Source organism: Phlebotomus papatasi, chromosome 2 (genome assembly GCF_024763615.1).
Source record: "Phlebotomus papatasi isolate M1 chromosome 2, Ppap_2.1, whole genome shotgun sequence".
NCBI lineage: Eukaryota > Metazoa > Arthropoda > Insecta > Diptera > Psychodidae > Phlebotomus > Phlebotomus papatasi.
Genome location: NC_077223.1, coordinates 23,856,108 through 23,874,138, shown reverse-complemented (window position 1 = coordinate 23,874,138; position 18,031 = coordinate 23,856,108). Strand labels below are relative to the sequence as shown.

Genomic DNA, 18,031 nt, shown 5'->3' with positions numbered 1-18,031 from the left:
ATTGTTTAGAAAAATATATGTTTTTACCTTTCTAAATTACACAAAAGGAGGAAACTCTCAAAGTTACTCATTTCTTTGGTCTCCACCAGAAGTGTGATTCTTGTATCGGGAGATGAATGGTGATTAGCAAACAAGATATTCTACCAATAAAAAAAATTGATCGAGATTTGTTCACTATATTGATGCTCTATCTTTATGAGCTAATAACAGATTTGTTGTTTAATGGGATTCATTAGGAATTCTTTTGAGATTCCAATCGTGTGTTGGGTGTAAAAAGCAACATGTGAGAAATACGTAAAATTTCATTTGATATTCATCCAGCAGAATTATTAGCTCTCATAATTTGTTTTCATATGTACATTTTTATAATTTTTTTTTCATGGGGATTTTTGAGTGTCGGCGACACAAGAACATGCCGCAAACTCCAAGCAAAAAAGCTGAAGAGATATCATGAAGAAAGACAAATTGACTTAACAGTAAAATTTTGTTAAAGAATACCACAAAAAATCATCGAATTAATTAATATTAATTGCACTTAATGCTGATTAATTTGAATTTTGTCAACTCCTAAGTGTGTTTATGCTAAGACCAAAAGCGCAAATTATCGTATGGTTATTTATGGTTCGATTGATTCTCAGTGTGAGACGTTTTTTTTTTGTTTAGAAATTTATTTAAGTGTCTAATTCCTGTCAAAGAACCTTTTTGGCATTTTCTCATACAATTTGCTAATCAGTTGATGTGATTTTTTTTGCAATTCATTGAACTCTCCCACGTTTTACCACCATAAAAGGCAAAAGTGAGTAGGCTTACATGATCATCAAATTTAGTCCTGATTTATGGAGGTATACATACTAAAGTTAGCTCTATTAATTCCTTATATTTTTCATTTAAATTAGTTACCGTATATATTTATCTTTACCGTGTTTTTATCTGATTCTTCGAATCAGAGTTAAAAAATTGCAATAAAATTAATAATTATCTATCTCTCCCCATTCTGGAAATTAAACCTAACCACTTTTGGAATTTTCTTTATTTAGAAATGTTATGAAATCCCCGTGAAAATTACTTGTGCCATAGTAAACTGAAGGGAAGCTTAAAGCTAATCTACTTATACAAATACATCCTGCGAAATTCAGATAGGTTCACCTAATTCACCCTATAAAGTAGGTTGATGTGGGTGGTGCGACGATTCGATTACCGTTGATTTCTTTTTGTAAAAATTAGATCTACAATACACTCTCGCTCAATTGGCTCTTTTTCAATCGGGCGCAAAATTTTGTTGACAATTTTTTTCGTGAACAAAAAGTGTTTTTCTGAAGTGTCTGCAAATGCTTTAATAGGAAACCCTGGGAATATGATTTTTTTGGTGAGACTTTTCTATTGTTTTAGATGGGAAAGAAGAAAAGACCAGGAAGAAGAACAAATCCTGCACTCAAGAGCAACTCAACAAGGTTTTGGAAGCCTTTCGTCGCGGTTTCACTTACACTGTTTGTCTCCAATTAGAAACTTTCCCTTGTCTCCATTTGGATTAATTTGTTTCCATTAGAAGCATTTTACGCTCGCGTAATTTTCTTGTATTTAAGGAGATTTCAAATTATATCTAAAGAATTTTCACTAAACAATAACATTCTAGAAGAGTCAAGGAGCAAATTTATGTAATTCTCTTCAGAAAAAATACGAACTTAATGTGTTGCATCTTCTGTCTAAAGTTAAAGCGTCTGGAAATGGTTTTGAATTAGGACATTTACCCTACTTTGTGTGACTTCCTTTATACAAAAATGATCCTTCGCAGTCATACACAGTTTTGAAGAGTTTTATTAGCCTTATAACTAAAATCCTTCTAAAGACGAAGCCAGGAAGAGGCAGGGAGGGACCGTTGCCACCCTCCCTATACACTGGTAAAAATAAAAGGATCAAATTAATCCAAATTTGATCCTTTTGCAAAGGATGGATCAAATAACATGTTCTATTATGATAAATGTGCATTCAAAGTTCGAAATTTGATCCATCCTTTGCAAAAGGATCAAATTTGAATCAAATTGATCCCTTTTATTTTTATCTGTGCATGATATTAAAAAAAGCATAACACTACAAATATTTGAAAAATACTAAGATTTAGCTTACCAGGGCATTTTCACCTAAGAAAAACGCCTTTACTGGCTTGGAAGGACTTTTATTGAATGTTATGAGCTTTCCAAAAAACGCAATATCTTTCAATTTGGAATAAAATTAGATTTATGGTTAATTTTCTATAGAAACATTTGCACAAAATCCAATCTTAAAAATTTCAAAACAGTTTTTTTGGAAGGATTTTGGGGAAGAAAGCTGTAATGATGTATTAGATTTCTTAGGGAATCCTTAAGCTTTTCATCTGGCACCAAAATAATCAAAATTGTTCCATTATTATTTTTTGACGAATTTTTGAAAGAAACTATACACTGAGAAAAAAACGGGGATGCGATTAACTTTTTTTCCTCATAACTTTAACACTTTTTAGGTGTAAAAATATATCAACATTTTTTAATGTTAATTTTACACCTTATTAAGGGTAAAATTAACATGAAAAAAGGGTACCTATTTCTAACCCCTAATACACCTAAAAAGGGTAATATTTACATCGATGTTGGATCAATACTGCAGGGTAAAATTAACATTTCTGGAATGTTATTTTAACTTTTTCGGATTTCTCTCAGTGTAGAAATATTTTAAGGACTTTAATGGCTTCTACACTCTAGAGAAATTTATGTCCATTGAAGTATTATTATTAATAATCGTATCGGGATATGTAATCATATTATGTTATATTGTTGTACTATTAAAAGAATATGCTAGTCCATTTGTAGACCGCCCAGGAACGCCATCCCCGTAGTGTGGATGGGGATATTTCTTCCATACTCCCGGAGTTGTTGGGCAGAGGCGGTGCATTTTATTACGTTTTATCACATGTGAAAATTTCTTTCTTTTTATTGAAATTCAGCTCAGAATATCTTGTAGCAGAATCGAACTCACAACTGTGAGAGTCGAGTCAGAGATCTCATCCGCCCAAGACCCAACGGTCTTGCCTATTGCGCCACTGAGACCCCCCCCATATTGAAGTAAATTGCCTATACTTGTATGGGAAAAGCTGTAAAATGTAGATTTTTGAACAATTCCCTGGCATTTTCTTCAAGGAAAAGTCTTCTTGATATTTAGAAAGCTTTCAAACTCACGAAAAATCTTCTTTTTTTTATAAATATTAAATTTAAATTACGTTTAAAAACACATTAAAGAGCATTAACTTTTAAATGGGAGTTTCCATAAAGAAAAGCCCAACTTTTAGAAATGTTTTAGTAAATTCCAAGTGGAAATGTCGTCTTTTTAAGTAAATTTTGAACCGAAATATTGTAATTTTCTTTTAGTACGTTTTTGTATAATTGTCTAAATCTGTCATAATCTTAAAAATTCTTGCAAATATGGATCAAATAACAGAAGTTGATCATAAAACAGTTTCTAAGTGGTTACGTTAAGATCTCTATCTGGGAGTTTTCAATAAGCTCCAATTAATTAAGATTGGAATGATTTTTTATGTGATTTTTCAAGAAACTCTTGTTTTTTTTTTATTCGAAAAACATTTCTTTGAGAGATAATTCTTCAAAAAGTATTTTTATCAAAAATCAACTCACATAATTTCAAATTTGCCTCCCCCTTGCTAAAATCCTGGTTATGCATTTGTATCCATCTAAGTCTGGTTTATGATAGTTTTAGTCCTAAAGTCGTATTGTTTCGACAACAGCCTTTTAAAGTTTTAAGCTTAGTACCACCTATAGGTTTTCTATAGGATTAAAATTCAAAGAAAGTGCTGACTAGTCAAAAATCTTCAATTGTTTTTTGTAAAATTATTGCTTTTTAGAAAAATCACGTCTACTTGAGGCTAATGTTCTCTATACACCTGCAACTTCAGCCGAGAGACGACTTAATTTAATTATAATCAGAATAATGATTATATATACTACATATACTACACATATACATCGGCTTAAGCTGTAAGTCTGTCTAAGGCATAAGCTTGGTTTGGGTCATTTAGAAGATTTCAAGACTTACAATTCTAGTCTGATAGGATCGACGCACCACTCAAACTCATCCAAAACCATTGGTGGTAAAAAGAGGTGGTAATAAGGGCATAGCGTTAGGTGATTTAACTGCTGTTTTTTGTCACTCGCACTTATCCAAAAAAATTTTTGAAAAATACGAAATTTCAATGCTCAGTAGAGTTTTATAAAAAACTTTTGTCGCTAAAAATTACATAATATCTTTTGTTTTCTAAAAGAAATTGTAATTAATCAAAAATTTTTCCGATTAGTACCTACTTATTTAGTCTTTTCAAGAAGTGTGAAAAATTTCAATGAAAAAAATTCATTGATTTTTAGAAATCATGTCAATCGACTTTAGAAAGGGTTTTTCGAAAAAAATACAAGATTTAAAATTCTATTTTAGGACTGGCCGAATTTGTTATTATATGAATTTTTCAAGGTTCTATCTTTTAAATATTTGTTTCGACTGATTTAGAAATTTGAGAAAAAAAATTGTTTCTTGTACCATTAGGATAAGTGTACCAAATTCCGGCCACCTTGCATTTCCGGCCACCTTTTTTGTTCCTCGAATTTCTATGAATACTCTAGAGATTATACAATGCAAAAGAATAACAAAAAATGTCGTTTCGACAAACGAGATGATGCGAAAAATACATTGGAAGAATTCCGGAAGGGCAAGGAACTATGACAATAAAGGTGGCCGAAATAGGCCACCAAAGCTATGTCTACATTTTTATTCATTTTAAAATGTATTAATAATGATTTTAGAGTAAGTAAAGATGGTAAACTCTTTACAAGGTTCCAAGCAACACTCTTTCAGAAGAAAGAATAAAAAAAATCAATTTGAATTTAAAATATTACATTTCATACTTAAGACTTTGACGCTTGCATTCAACTATGCCGAAATTTGGCACACTTACCCTAATTCCTAGTAGATTTAAAATGTTTTTTTAAAGCCCATTTTCTCTAAATTATTGTGAGTATTTCAATTCGACCCATTTGTTTTTTTTTAATATACAATTTAATATTTCATCTTTCTCTGATTAACTATTTCGATTAGTGTAATAATTAGATTTTAGGAAGGATGAAAAATTATAAAATCAAATTCATTATTTTTAGTTTTAGTATAATACTTTAAAATCTCAGCTAAATCAAACTTTCAATTTCATCTTCTTGCAGACAGTGTAAACTCCACAATGTGGAGGAAATGGATGACATACCAGCTGGTCATAATTGTAATGTGGTTTTCCGAGACGAATTTCGCGGGAAACTTCAAGATCACGCACAAACCGTGCTCGGTGCGTCAGTTTGAGGGCACGTGCATGTTCGTGTGGGAGTGCATTAAGTCACGTGGACAGCACGTTGGCATGTGCGTGGATTCATTCATGTTTGGCTCGTGCTGCTCCCACAACATCACGGCCGAGGACGTGATCGTATCCCAGAAGATCACCTTCATACCAAATAAATCTCCAACTGCCACAAAGAAGCCTCAAGTGTTCTCCAGTAAGCCCGTTACGTCAGCCAGGTGAGAAATTGGGACAAATTCACTTCAAGACAATTCCAAACACACTTTCTCAAGAGCGATCTTCTCACAAATTTCACTTTTCATTCTATCCCACTTGCATTCTTTCTAAGCGCATCGAGTGCCATAGAAATCTAACCGCAGGGCAAATGAGTAGTTGTGTCTTAAACATGAGGCTAGACATCTTTTTTTTTCGTGAGAGAAGACTGCTTAAATTAAGCTGCGTATTGTTTCAAAAAAAGAATTGTCTCAAATTTGTGATGTTCAATGGTAATTTTTGTATTGTTTTCCGAACAAAAAAATGTTTTTTTTGTTTGTTATTTTTTTTCAGTGAAATATTATGAAATTAAAATTGAAAATTTTTATTTTTTGAGTTAGTAGGGGGGGGGGGTAATTATTTAAATCTGCCAAATTATTTGTTTTATCTTAAATTAATCAAATTTTGAGAATATTTTTTGGAATTGTATTCACGACTTTAAATGCAATGCCAATTGTTTTTTTTAAGCGCTCTACTTCAAAATTTTACTCTGTGCTGTAACACATTACGCGTGCTGTTTTAGTTTGTTTAGGTAAAGGAAAATTTTTTTGATGAAACTGAATATTTTACTGCTTATTTTTTAATATTTTACTGCTCACTTTTAAATTCTTGCTGTTCATTTTTAATATTTTGCTTCTCACTTTTATTTTTTACTGGCCGTTTTTAATAAAATACAGTATTTTCATTTTTTTTGTTTTTTTTCTATTTTTTTTAATTTTTAGTACTTATTTTGTATTGACCATTTCTTAAAATTTTATACTGCTCATTTTTATTTTTTTTTGCTGACCAAATCTTACATTTTACTGTTCTTTTATTTTTTCCATGTTAAAGTGTATTGAAAATTGTTTTGAAATTAATCCTTTGATGCGGTTTGACCAAGAATCGAATCTGGGTTTTTGAGCAACAAAGCTAGTGCTTTGCCTTTCAAAGTTACTTTATTTTATGATTTAAACTTTGCAGATAATTTAAGTATTTACGAATAATAAACGTGAGAAATTCTGAGCTTTTGAGAGTACACATTTGAAGGCATATAATATGTGTTACAACACATCGTTTTGTTATGTTTGTAATTAGGAAGAAAAGTTTGCGTCTACCATCGTCTTGGTTGGTCTGTAGTCCCCAGAGCGAAATGGTGAAAAAGATCTTTCGAGGTTTATTTATCTCAATTGCATTATCATTAATTCAGATTCTACTTACTATTACGTTATCTTTAAATTCTTCATGGATGAATAGATTGGCTGGAACCAATGAACTAATTCATTTTACAATCTAAAAAGAGTTTTGTTTATAAAATTTGAAAGGTTAAATTTTAGGAAATCAATGTGTAGGGGAAAGGGCGCTACTTTTATACGACTTAGGGCAGAATCACATTGACAGTAAAATGCTCACCGTATTTCGTTAATTTACGCATTTTCCATTATCATATTACCTTATCTCATACTCGGTGGCAATAGTTGAAAATAGTAAGAAAATTGAAGAAATAAAACGGAAATTCGATAAACTATGAGCAAAAAAACTGTAAGAGAAATTAATCGTAGTTTTGCTCACCGTTTATCGAATTTTCGTTTTATTTCTTTAATTTTCTTATATTATTTTCATCTAGTGCCACCAAGTATGAGATAAGGTAATACGGTAATCGAGAATTTGCGCAAGAATTACAATAAAAATGTCTAAATTAACGAAATACGCTGATGCTACGGCGAGCATTTTATTGTCAATGTGATTCTGCAATTTTTTTTTCAATGAATTTGACCCATTATAAAATAAGATTTAAATAAACAGCTAGTCCAATGCTCAAAGTCCCCTAAATAACAAAAAGAGTAATGACAGTGAGAATGAGTCAAATTCATTAGGAAAATAGGACAAAGAATTGAGTTTTCTAATGCTTAAGTCGTCCGAAAGTAGCAGGCTTTTCCCTATTTTTTATGCCATTGAAAAAATTCTAGGATGACATAAATATAGGGGAGACCGGGGAGGTTTGGGACACTTTTTCATGTTTTGACTTTGAGACACAATTCCAAAAAATCACGATAGTGTATTACAATTTTATGCGGTCTATAGGATACTATGGGTAGTGACTTTATAAAAAGTACTCAATAGATCTTGGAAAATAACTGAGTGTTCTTGGAGAAGATACAACATTTTACTTGACGCTTTGTCCCAAACCTCCCCGATGTGGGGCAGTATGGGACGCAAAAGGGGATGTTTGGGACGCGTTTTTTCTCATATAATTTGCATTATTGGAGCACGTAATTAATTTTAAGTACTAGATAAAAAATATTTTTAATAGAAATAAAAATGTTTAATCTTTTTTTTCATACTTAGAATCAATCAATTTTTTTAAGTATTTTCTTCTTATTTTCCATCTACATTTCTTTGCTTTTAGCTGAGATTCTTAATTTTAATTCTAAATAATACAATCATGATCATCAAATTCCTCAGACGAGTAGATTTTCTTGCAACTTTTAGTTTTGAATTCATTGACGAATTCTTGTTTGATTTTACGATAACTGCATGTTACCTGTTTTTTCCTTATTTCTCTGAAAAAGTTCTCGTTTTGCCCTTTCTGGAGAATTTGTGCAAATTGTAGAGGATATTGCTCGAGAAATTTTCGAGAACATAGTTTTTAACGAGATTGGGCAAAGATCGAATATCCTCTGAGAAGAAATTATTGATTTCTAAGACATTGATGGTTTAATTATCCCTGTAGTTAGAGAAATCTGCTCCACTGCTAAAGTTTGCACAAAAGGTAGATTTCCAGTAGAAACTGGGCATTACTCTCCATTTTGACAATAAAAAATTGCACGCCATTCACAATCTTGTCGAAAATTAACGTCCCATTCATCCCCTTTCAGGTGTCCCAAACATCCCCGCGGGTAGTTTTGGTATTTAAAACCTTTAAATGAAAAACAAGAGCGTATAATCTCTGAAACTTTTATAAAAATATGTTCCAAGATTATACTGTTAGCTAATGAGATAAAAAAGTTTACCAAACCAAAATTGTAAATTTGTAAACCAAAATTTACAATTTTTATCAATTTTTAAGAAAGTGTTCATAGAATTAAAACAATAAAACTGAGGATATCGATTCTTTTAGTCAAGATAGATCTAAATATTGTTTACGATTGAGTAGTGGTTAAATCCCATTTATTTCAAAAATTAATGAAAAAATCGCCTTGTCCCACACTACCCCTGTCCCAAACCTCCCCGGTCTCCCCTACTATAAGTAATTTTTCCCGGAAATAGATTGTGTTGGAAAATTATTTTAGGACCCTTTCAATTTGTTAACATATTTCAATATTTTTTATCGTTTTCATACTTTGTGTAATTTAATGGTATACAAAATTTTCTAAGATTGTTGATCAGGGATTAGTTCTGTTTTTTTTTCTTTGTCATACTTTTATAGTATTGTAGAGAAAGGTGAAAATAATAGAGAAAATATATTTTATTAAAATTATTATTGAGGAACTACTCGAAAATATTCTTTAATGAATACATTGACAATGTGTCTTTTTTTTAGTACGATTACTCTAATAAAATGTAAAACCACAGAGTCACAGAGCTAGCAATTATCCGCCCTCCGGTAAAAGAGTAATTGCCGGTGGGAAGAATAAGAACGTCTTGTGGGAAAGTGCACATATGTGATTTTCGCGATATGAAAAGCATATTGCAATGGCACGAGAGTGCAATTGGGAAGGTAAGAGCAACAGACAATGAAAAGGGAAAGTTGTGAATCGCGAAATTCCTATGAAATCGCTGTAGAAGAGAGCCTATTTCTGTGTTAAATTTCTTGTCACGACGTTCGCCCCATTGTCTCCGGGAAGATGCACACAATAATGCGATGTTATTGAAATGGTAATTTTGCAGTGGAATGACAACAATTCTTCGACCAAATGGAGGTGGAATGCTGGTTGTTCGTCCCTCATTTCACAAGCCAAATACATTTCACACCACCAACACATTAGCAGTCAACTACCCAAATGTCGCTTTAAACACCATCTCAGCGGTTAGTAACAGCGTAGCTCCCGAAGAGGATAATTCCGTACAGGACTCTTCGGATCACAAGCCATCGCAGCACTGGCAATCGTCTACACAGCCAAGCTTCGTGACGAATCCACGGCCAGCCAGTACCACGATCAAAACATTCCTGCCACAGAAGCACAAGACGAAACCCAGTAAGAAGCCAATCTATGCCACAACGGCTCCTCTAAAAGCCAGCACCACAAAAGCTACCCCACATGCCCCGGCCAAGGGTAAACCAACGCCACAGCCTAGCCGGAAACCCACCACAACTACCAGAACACCAAGCACCAAGCCACCGATTGACCGGAATGCCACAGAACCAGAGAGTCGCATCCTCACGATATCCGCTGCCAAAGGAGTAGGTATACAAATTTCTTTTCCTTCAATTCTCACCCTAGTCCTCGAGTGGGAAAGATCAGCCGAAATATGCAGCTATGCCTTCCCACTCTTCTGGACAATGCACTAGCAAATTGCATGTAAAATGCAAACAAAGATTGTTTTTTTTAAATGCAAAACTTTAATACCTTTTTTTATACCCGTTTTTTTATTTCTTTTGCTAAAGATTCTTAATCATGCAAAGTGTAACAGGGCATCGCTTATAGCGCATATGTCGCTTTGCTAATCATGAAAGAAAAAAAATATCCCACGCAGGATCTGATAATGAGGATTACCACCTCTAGAGCGATAACTTTAACATTCCATTGTCTTATGTAAATTTGTTCCGCAATAATAAAATTTTAAAAACAAACATCATAATTCATAAAAGAATAAAAACAAAGCAAAAGAAAAATTTGAAGGGTTCTTGAAATCAGAAGATCTTGCACTTTTCTGAATTTTCTTTAACAATTGGTTTTGAGTAGGGGAAGCCTTTCAAGTTTCCCAACATACTCAGGCTTCGAACACTTCATATTTTTCCCATATTCCTTGAATGAATCCAAATTAATTTTTTTTTCAGAAAATGTGTGACTTAACCCTTTAACGACGAGACAGTTTTCGCTGACTGAAAATCAGCAATAAAAATGAAACCGATAAACAGAACTTGTAAAATGTCTTACATGTAAACTTCGAAAAGCAAACCTAGTCTGATTTGGTGTATTTTTGTCTCTATGAACGATAGGGACAAAAATAGCCCAAAAATTTAAGTAATTTTTTCTGACGATACCAATGACTGATAATTTTTACTCTAGCGAAAAATTTTATGTTTGAGTATTGTAGTTTCCTTTTCTAAAACGGTTTTGCTTAAAAAAACTGGAAGAATAAAAAATATTTAAAATTAATTTTCAATATGAGTATTTAAAAATTCGTCATTTTTGAGCTTAAATATTTATCATATAGCAAATAGCTAGAGACTTGCAAAAAATATTCTAGATTCCTTCAACCTTTCTACTTTACAGTTATGTACAGACATAAGAAAAAAATAACTTTAGGTAGTCAGGAAAAATTATTTTCTTTATGGGACACCGGTGTTCCAATCGTCCTTAAAGGGTTAATACTAGCTAATGAAATATATTGCCATAGGTCAGACTGACTAAAATATGAGAAAAATTGAACTGTTCGATGCCAGAGTATGTGCGAAGCCTGGAACTTTTCAACTATATATCGGCTTATAGCTGAATTGAATCAATCCATAAATCATCTCAAAACCATAACAAAATTGCATAGGAAGCATAGCAGTAATATTATTGAATTTTCAATAATTATTTCATTATTGGTCCATGAATAATTTATCACTTGTAAGAAATGTTTCTGAGCTATTAGAATTGCAAGACCTTTCAAATGACTTGAATTATGAACGAGATTGATTTAGAAAAGGGTATTTTTTGGGGTTTGATCTTTAAAACTCGAAAATCTGTGGGAAGAATTAAATGTTGTTTTAAGATAAATAAAAAAAAACGTTTTAGTGAAAAAGGGGTGGCAAAGCGTCCGAGGCTTTGCAAACTGCTGGAACCATTTTTCTTAACTATAGAAAGTTATTTTGCTCTCTAAATAGTCAGGAAAAATGGTTTTGTTTTTGGGACACCGATGTCCCAGTCGTCTTTATAGAGTTAAAGGGGTGGGAAGTGATTTGGGTAAGGTAGTTCCCTGGCGAATGGTGACTTAGGGGGGGGGGAAGGGTAACCTAAAACTGGAAGTTCATATCTCTCACCGTTTAAAGCCTAGGATTGCAAGTATTCCAGAATTGCCAGAATTCAATTAATTGGGTTATTTTCTGAAAACAAATATTTGAAAAATACCAAATTCGCAATAATACCAAAATTGTCTTCAGGAAGCAGTAAAATCTGATTTAGGTTTTAATTTAGAATTTTAAAAGTTTTTTTTTAAATTATTATTTCATTGAACTGATACATCTTAAAGAAGTTTTGGGAAATTGATGTATGCTCATAATTATCGAACATTTATTAATATTTCTATTTTTTGATGACTGTATTTTGATAGCCATAAGATGGATATATTGTTTTATATTTAAGGAAATTTCGGCATTTTGCGAAAAAGAGAGATTCTTTTTGGAAGTGTTTTCCTACTACTCTGCTACTTATGCCAATTACCTCCCTTAACCCTTTAACGACGAGACACTTTTTACGGACTGAAAATCAACAATAAAAATTAAACTAACCTTGAAAAGTCTAAAAGAGTCTGATTCGGTGTATTTTGTGCTTCTATGAACGATAGGGACAAAAATAGCCCAAAAATTTAAGTATTTTTTCTGACAATACCAATAAATAATATTTTTCGCTTTAATGAAAAATATTATATGAGTATTGTAGTTTTTATTGCCAAAAGGGTTTTGCTTAAAAAATATTAGAAGTATAAAATATAAATAAAATCAATTATGAATTTGAGAATTTAAAAATTCGCCATTTTTGAGCTTAAATATTTACTATCAAATAGCTAGAGACTTGCAAGAATATTGTAGATTCCTTCAACCTTCTACTTTACAATTATATACAGACATAAGAAAAAAATAACTTTAGGTAGCCAGGAAAAATTATTTTTTTTATGGGACACCGGTGTTCCAATCGTCCTTAAAGGGTTAAGGAATCACGGTTCTTTGAAATCAAAGTTTTAGCTGAAATCCAAGATGAAGGAATTATGAAGTAAGTATTGGTAATTGATTTGAAACGGAGGATTCATGAAAATCTTCTAAAAACTTTTGGGATTGACAATTTTACTAAATTTATTTTTTCTAAATGGTTAAAGTCGTTGGGCACCCAATAAGTCAACAGAGTACTCCCTCTATAATGCAAGTGTTCCGGGTTTGAATATTATTTAATTTCTGAGCTAAGATATATTTAGTTTTATTGGGTCAAGATTATTAAGGTCATGGATAATGTTATTTTTAAAAATTATACTGTATAGTTAAAGAAAAGCTGCTTAGGTACATCGGTAGGTAGAGGTGTGTAAGAGTCTCACGAATTCATACCTTTTGTCACTATCGTAATGTAAAAAAGGTAAAGTAAATAACCAGAACTCAATAAGAAAAACTAAAGCGTTTTCAGACTACAACTTTATCCCAGTTCACGAAGTTCTCAAAATCCTAATTAAAAGACAATTTAATTATTTTTTCAGAGTACCATTTACCATTAATAATTCTACTAAGTAAAAATTTTCCAAAAAATCTTGATTGTTGAATTTAGAGAAGCTTTATGCCCTAAACACACTTACGGCTTAAACCGAGAGGGATTAATGTAATTATAATCATTATAACGATTTAAATGATTTGAATAAATCCTTGTCAGTTCCCCACTAAGCTGTTTCTCGGCTTGTGCCGAGATACAGTTTAGTCAGAAATTCATGGAAATGTAAACTAATCATTATTTTGATTATAATAGTGTTAAGCCGCCTCTCAGGTTAAGTCGTAAGTGTGTCTAAGGCTAGGATGATAAACTAACGGATGGAGCATTTTAATTCAAAAATGGTATATTTTTCTTAAATTCTTTATAATTTTTAAGCCTTAGATCCCACAAAATAAAATATAACACGAGAGGATATATTTTTATTGAATTTAAAATGTTACTGGTTTTAGGAACTGTTATCCTCGTGCAATCATTATAAATTTTGCGCCAATAACATAACATTAGATACTCCTTCACTTGGTAATAGTTTTAAAAGGATTGCATTTGGTTTTATACCAAAACTAAAATATCACCTAAGAAAAAATATACCATACTTTTGTACGGAAAATGTATGAGAATGCTCCGCTTTGGTCTAAGGCTTTAGGCTTGAAGCCCGTATAACTGAAATTATAAAAAATGGGGCATTTTCGCGTAGTTGAACTTTTTTTTTAAAGACTGATTTACTAAACGAATATTATGAACTTATTGTATTATCGGGATTGCTACATTATATTCATGTTGCGTGTTGGAAGAATCTGCTAAATCTTTTGTAGCTCGCCCAACGGGAGCTACCTCCTTGGAGTGTTGTGCTTCTTCCGTGCTCCGTGGAGTTTTTGGGCAAAAGTGGTGCATATTTAGTACAACTAGAAAGAGAAGACCATTATTGGGCAATGATATCTCTAACTCTACTTTTATCTATTGCGCCACTGAGATCCCCAAGGAACTATATTTAAAGTAAATAAATTATATTAATTTTTCTCGGGTACTGATTATTTGAATATTTACAACAAAATCCCTAGATAGTTGAGGTAAGATGGGGTAATTCGGAATCATGTCTATTTTGGAATTTTGAAATTTTCTGTTTCAGATAATCAAAGAGAAAAAGTAAACCACGAAAAAGTACAATACTTTACATTTGATTGTATTTCTTCGTTGTTTCCTTTTGCCTTCAAAAGTGTTAAGAAAGCACAAAGTTTCAAATTAGACATGATTCCAAATTACCCCATCTTACCCTATTCTATTTATTATCATGAAAATGCTTGCTAGGAACTACCCCTTCCTTTCATGATAAGCTTGAATTGAGGCTATAAACGTTTGGCAATTCTCAAAAATAACTTAAGCTTTGTGTACTGCCCCAGCTTCCCTACCATTCGTTGAGACCTTTGAGAATGTTTATGAGCTCAATTTATCTAAAAACTTAATAATTATAATTAATAGATAGTATTTTTTTGTAGCAAAAATTGAATAATACACACTATTTTTATTTGAATTGAATTTCTTTCTTTCATATATTATTTGGGTTTGGGTTTAGTACGTTCTTTGAATAATTCTGAAAATTCTTTTAAAATCAACATCGACTCTATTATTGCTACAAAATCTTCACAGTTTCCTTATAAAAGATATATAACATTGAAAAATGTTTGGTTTTTTTTTAGAAAGATGTAAATCGGGCTTTGATCTATCAGAATAATTTAAAGTATATCGAATTACTGTGAAAGGTGTGAAAAGTAGCAATTTATTATTTTTGCAAGGTATGTTTTGAGAAAATAATCTATTTGGGCCTTTCTCTTGCAAATCCACACGCGCCGAAAGCCAAAAGTAGTTTGGTCTGGCGAGATAGTTTATAGTGGACTATTAAGTGATTTATTGGTGAAATTCACCTGTCGATGACTGGATGTTGAATTAAATGCGATGATTCTATCGTGTGCTCTTTCTTTCTCTCTCCCAATTGTCTTGCAGAGTGTGGTGTTTCATCTCTGTCCACGCGCTCCGAGACGCGAATCGTGGGCGGGAAGAATGCAGCGTTCGGGCGGTGGCCCTGGCAAGTGTCTGTGCGCCGGACGTCCTTCTTCGGCTTCTCCAGCACACATCGCTGTGGCGGCGCCGTCCTGAACAAGAACTGGGTCACCACAGCTGGCCACTGTGTGGATGAGTAAGTGTCCTTGATCCCTCTTCTTCGTCCAAAGTCAACGAACCACGCGAGCCACGTGGTTTCTTTCCAAAAATAGAAAACTCATTGGCGAAATTTATGTTAAAAATATGTTCTTGGTACTATCGAGATATTTTGAGTGATTGTATCAATTTGCTGGATCAATCAAAAGCCCGTTGTAGAGAGAAAACTCAATTTATAGCCCCTGAAAAATTTATTTAATCCTGAATTAATTGCCAATTTGAAGTAGTTTACTCGTACTTCATTCTCACAGAGTTCTAGAGCTGCGATACTTTTTATTGCTTTTATTCAAAAAAAAATATCTACAACTTTTTTTTGCAGTCTCCTGACATCGCAGATTCGGATACGAGTGGGCGAGTATGATTTCTCGCATGTGCATGAGCAATTCTCGTATGTGGAACGGGGGGCATCTAAGAAGATAGTCCATCCCAAGTACAATTTCTTCACCTACGAGTACGACCTGGCCCTAGTCAGACTGGAGTCACCGCTGGACTTTGATCTGCATATCAGCCCTATTTGCTTGCCGGCTACGGATGATCTGCTGATCGGCGAGAATGCAACTGTGACGGGCTGGGGGAGGCTTAGTGAGGGTGGGACATTGCCAACAGTTCTACAGGAGGTCACAGTGCCCATCGTGAGCAATGACCGCTGCAAGACAATGTTCCTGCGCGCCGGCCGCCACGAGTTCATCCCGGAGATCTTCCTGTGCGCCGGCCACGACACGGGCGGCCAGGATTCCTGCCAGGGCGACTCGGGGGGACCGTTGCAGGTGAAGGCGCGCGATGGGCACTACTTCCTGGCTGGCATCATTTCCTGGGGAGTGGGCTGTGCCGAAGCCAATTTGCCTGGTGTCTGCACGCGCATCTCCAAATTTGTCCCATGGATCCTCGAGAATTCCATCTAAACTTCCTCCCTTGCCCTTCCCTACTTTGTTATTCCTCTAGAGTATTCCAATAACGAGAGAACTTTTTTTTGAATGAGAGACAATGATATGAATGAAAATTGCTTTTGTGATTTCAAAATGACTTTTATTCTTCGGTTACATCCGGGAGGGCTACTCACCTCAAGAAAAATTCAATTTTTTCCACAAAGCGGTTGACTGGGATTCCAGTTTTTCTCTGTGGCTGGTGTAGGGAAGGAATTGACTCTACTTATTCAGACTTTCCAATGAAACCTGTTACACGGTAAAAACTTTTGGACACTGACCAAAATATTGGAATAAGTTTTCCTTGGAACAAATTTTTTTGGAATCAATTTGTACCTAGAGCAGATATTTGTTTATTCCAAAAAGTTATCTTTACAATTTTGTAACGAAATATAGTTACAATTTTGTTAGAGTTTTCTTTTGGAACCGTTTTGATACGGCGGAATGTCTACAAATTTGAGTTAATTTCGTTTTATACAAATTTGTTCCCGAAATTTGGAACAGAATTTGTTGCACTCGGCTGTTTTGTTCCCACTCTCAGGAACAAATTGGTATATTTTTTTATAACAATATTAATCCTACATTTGTAACATATTTGTTCCAAAAAATTTTGGTATCCGTGGACGAGGTAATTTTTGGTACGAAATTCTTCCTCATATTGGGAATCTTTTTGTTCCCATTGTCGGGAACAAATTCGTGTAAAAGATTTTCTTTTACAATTAAGGTCTATACTTCGGTCGAGATGGATTTCGGTGGCGAAAGTTCATAAGGAACATCAAATAAAAATCAACTTAAGAGTGTTTTATACAGACGCTTCCATGACGAAATTATATGCGAGTGCTGGCAGCAGGATGGTAAGGGAATCTCGAATTAAAAAGTGAAACTAATGTAGTACGAGAATTGCCACATATTTGGCGTCCTCCTTGCGTCGTTGGCGACAGGTGACGGAGTGTGAGAGAAGGGATACGATTTTATATATACGAGCTATTTTTTAGAACAAATTTGTTACTAATATTGGGTATCTTTTTGTTTCTCCTAGAAGGTACAAATTTCCCAGCTAACACATTAAATACTTTTTAAGTACCTAATAAGTTCTTAACTCAATAACTTAATTTTAAGGAGTTGTAGAACATTCAACTATTTAAAAAATATATGAAAATGAGACGAACGTCAGCGCTTTGTGGCGAGTAGTGAAACTAATATGACATGACTCAGCCTTAAGACTAAGTACTTAATTAAGGTCTTTGTCAGAGTCCTTGATTAAGTAGTTTGTATTAAGGACATGAAAAGTATTTTCAATAAGTACCTATTTAAGGACTTTCAACTAAGCACTTTTTAAGTATTTACCCTAATGCATATAAGAGATGTATTTTTATTCTTCATATTTTTTAATTCTCAATTAAAAGTTAAAATCACACTTTGCCTAATTGTTAAGATGAATCCGTTGTTACCGCAGCTCTGTTGTGTTATCCGGCACAACACTTTTCTCCCTGGTTGCTACTGTTGCTGTCAAATTTGTTTTAAGACGTGTTTCAAATGCATCTAGAACAAAAAACCAATAGGACAATCAAATAAAAAAATATAATATTCAAAACTTTTTAAAAAGTAAACTCCCACTCGAAACGTGAGTTTATGAGATTTCATAAAGATATGCACTCCCGACTCCCGGA

At 33.3% G+C, this 18,031-nt stretch overlaps 1 protein-coding gene across 1 annotated transcript in view; it reads left to right on the top strand.

Moving 5' to 3' along the window:
• LOC129803168 (serine proteinase stubble) overlaps window positions 1-16,458 on the top strand; it is a 29,058-nt gene extending 12,600 nt beyond the window's left edge. The window contains exons 2-5 of the mRNA XM_055849538.1: window positions 5,250-5,595; window positions 9,497-10,014; window positions 15,226-15,418; window positions 15,758-16,458. Coding sequence (XP_055705513.1) covers window positions 5,267-5,595; window positions 9,497-10,014; window positions 15,226-15,418; window positions 15,758-16,340 — 1,623 coding nt within the window. The 5' untranslated portion in view covers window positions 5,250-5,266 and the 3' untranslated portion in view covers window positions 16,341-16,458. The remainder of the gene's footprint in view (window positions 1-5,249; window positions 5,596-9,496; window positions 10,015-15,225; window positions 15,419-15,757) is intronic.
• The last annotated feature ends 1,573 nt before the right edge of the window (window positions 16,459-18,031 follow it).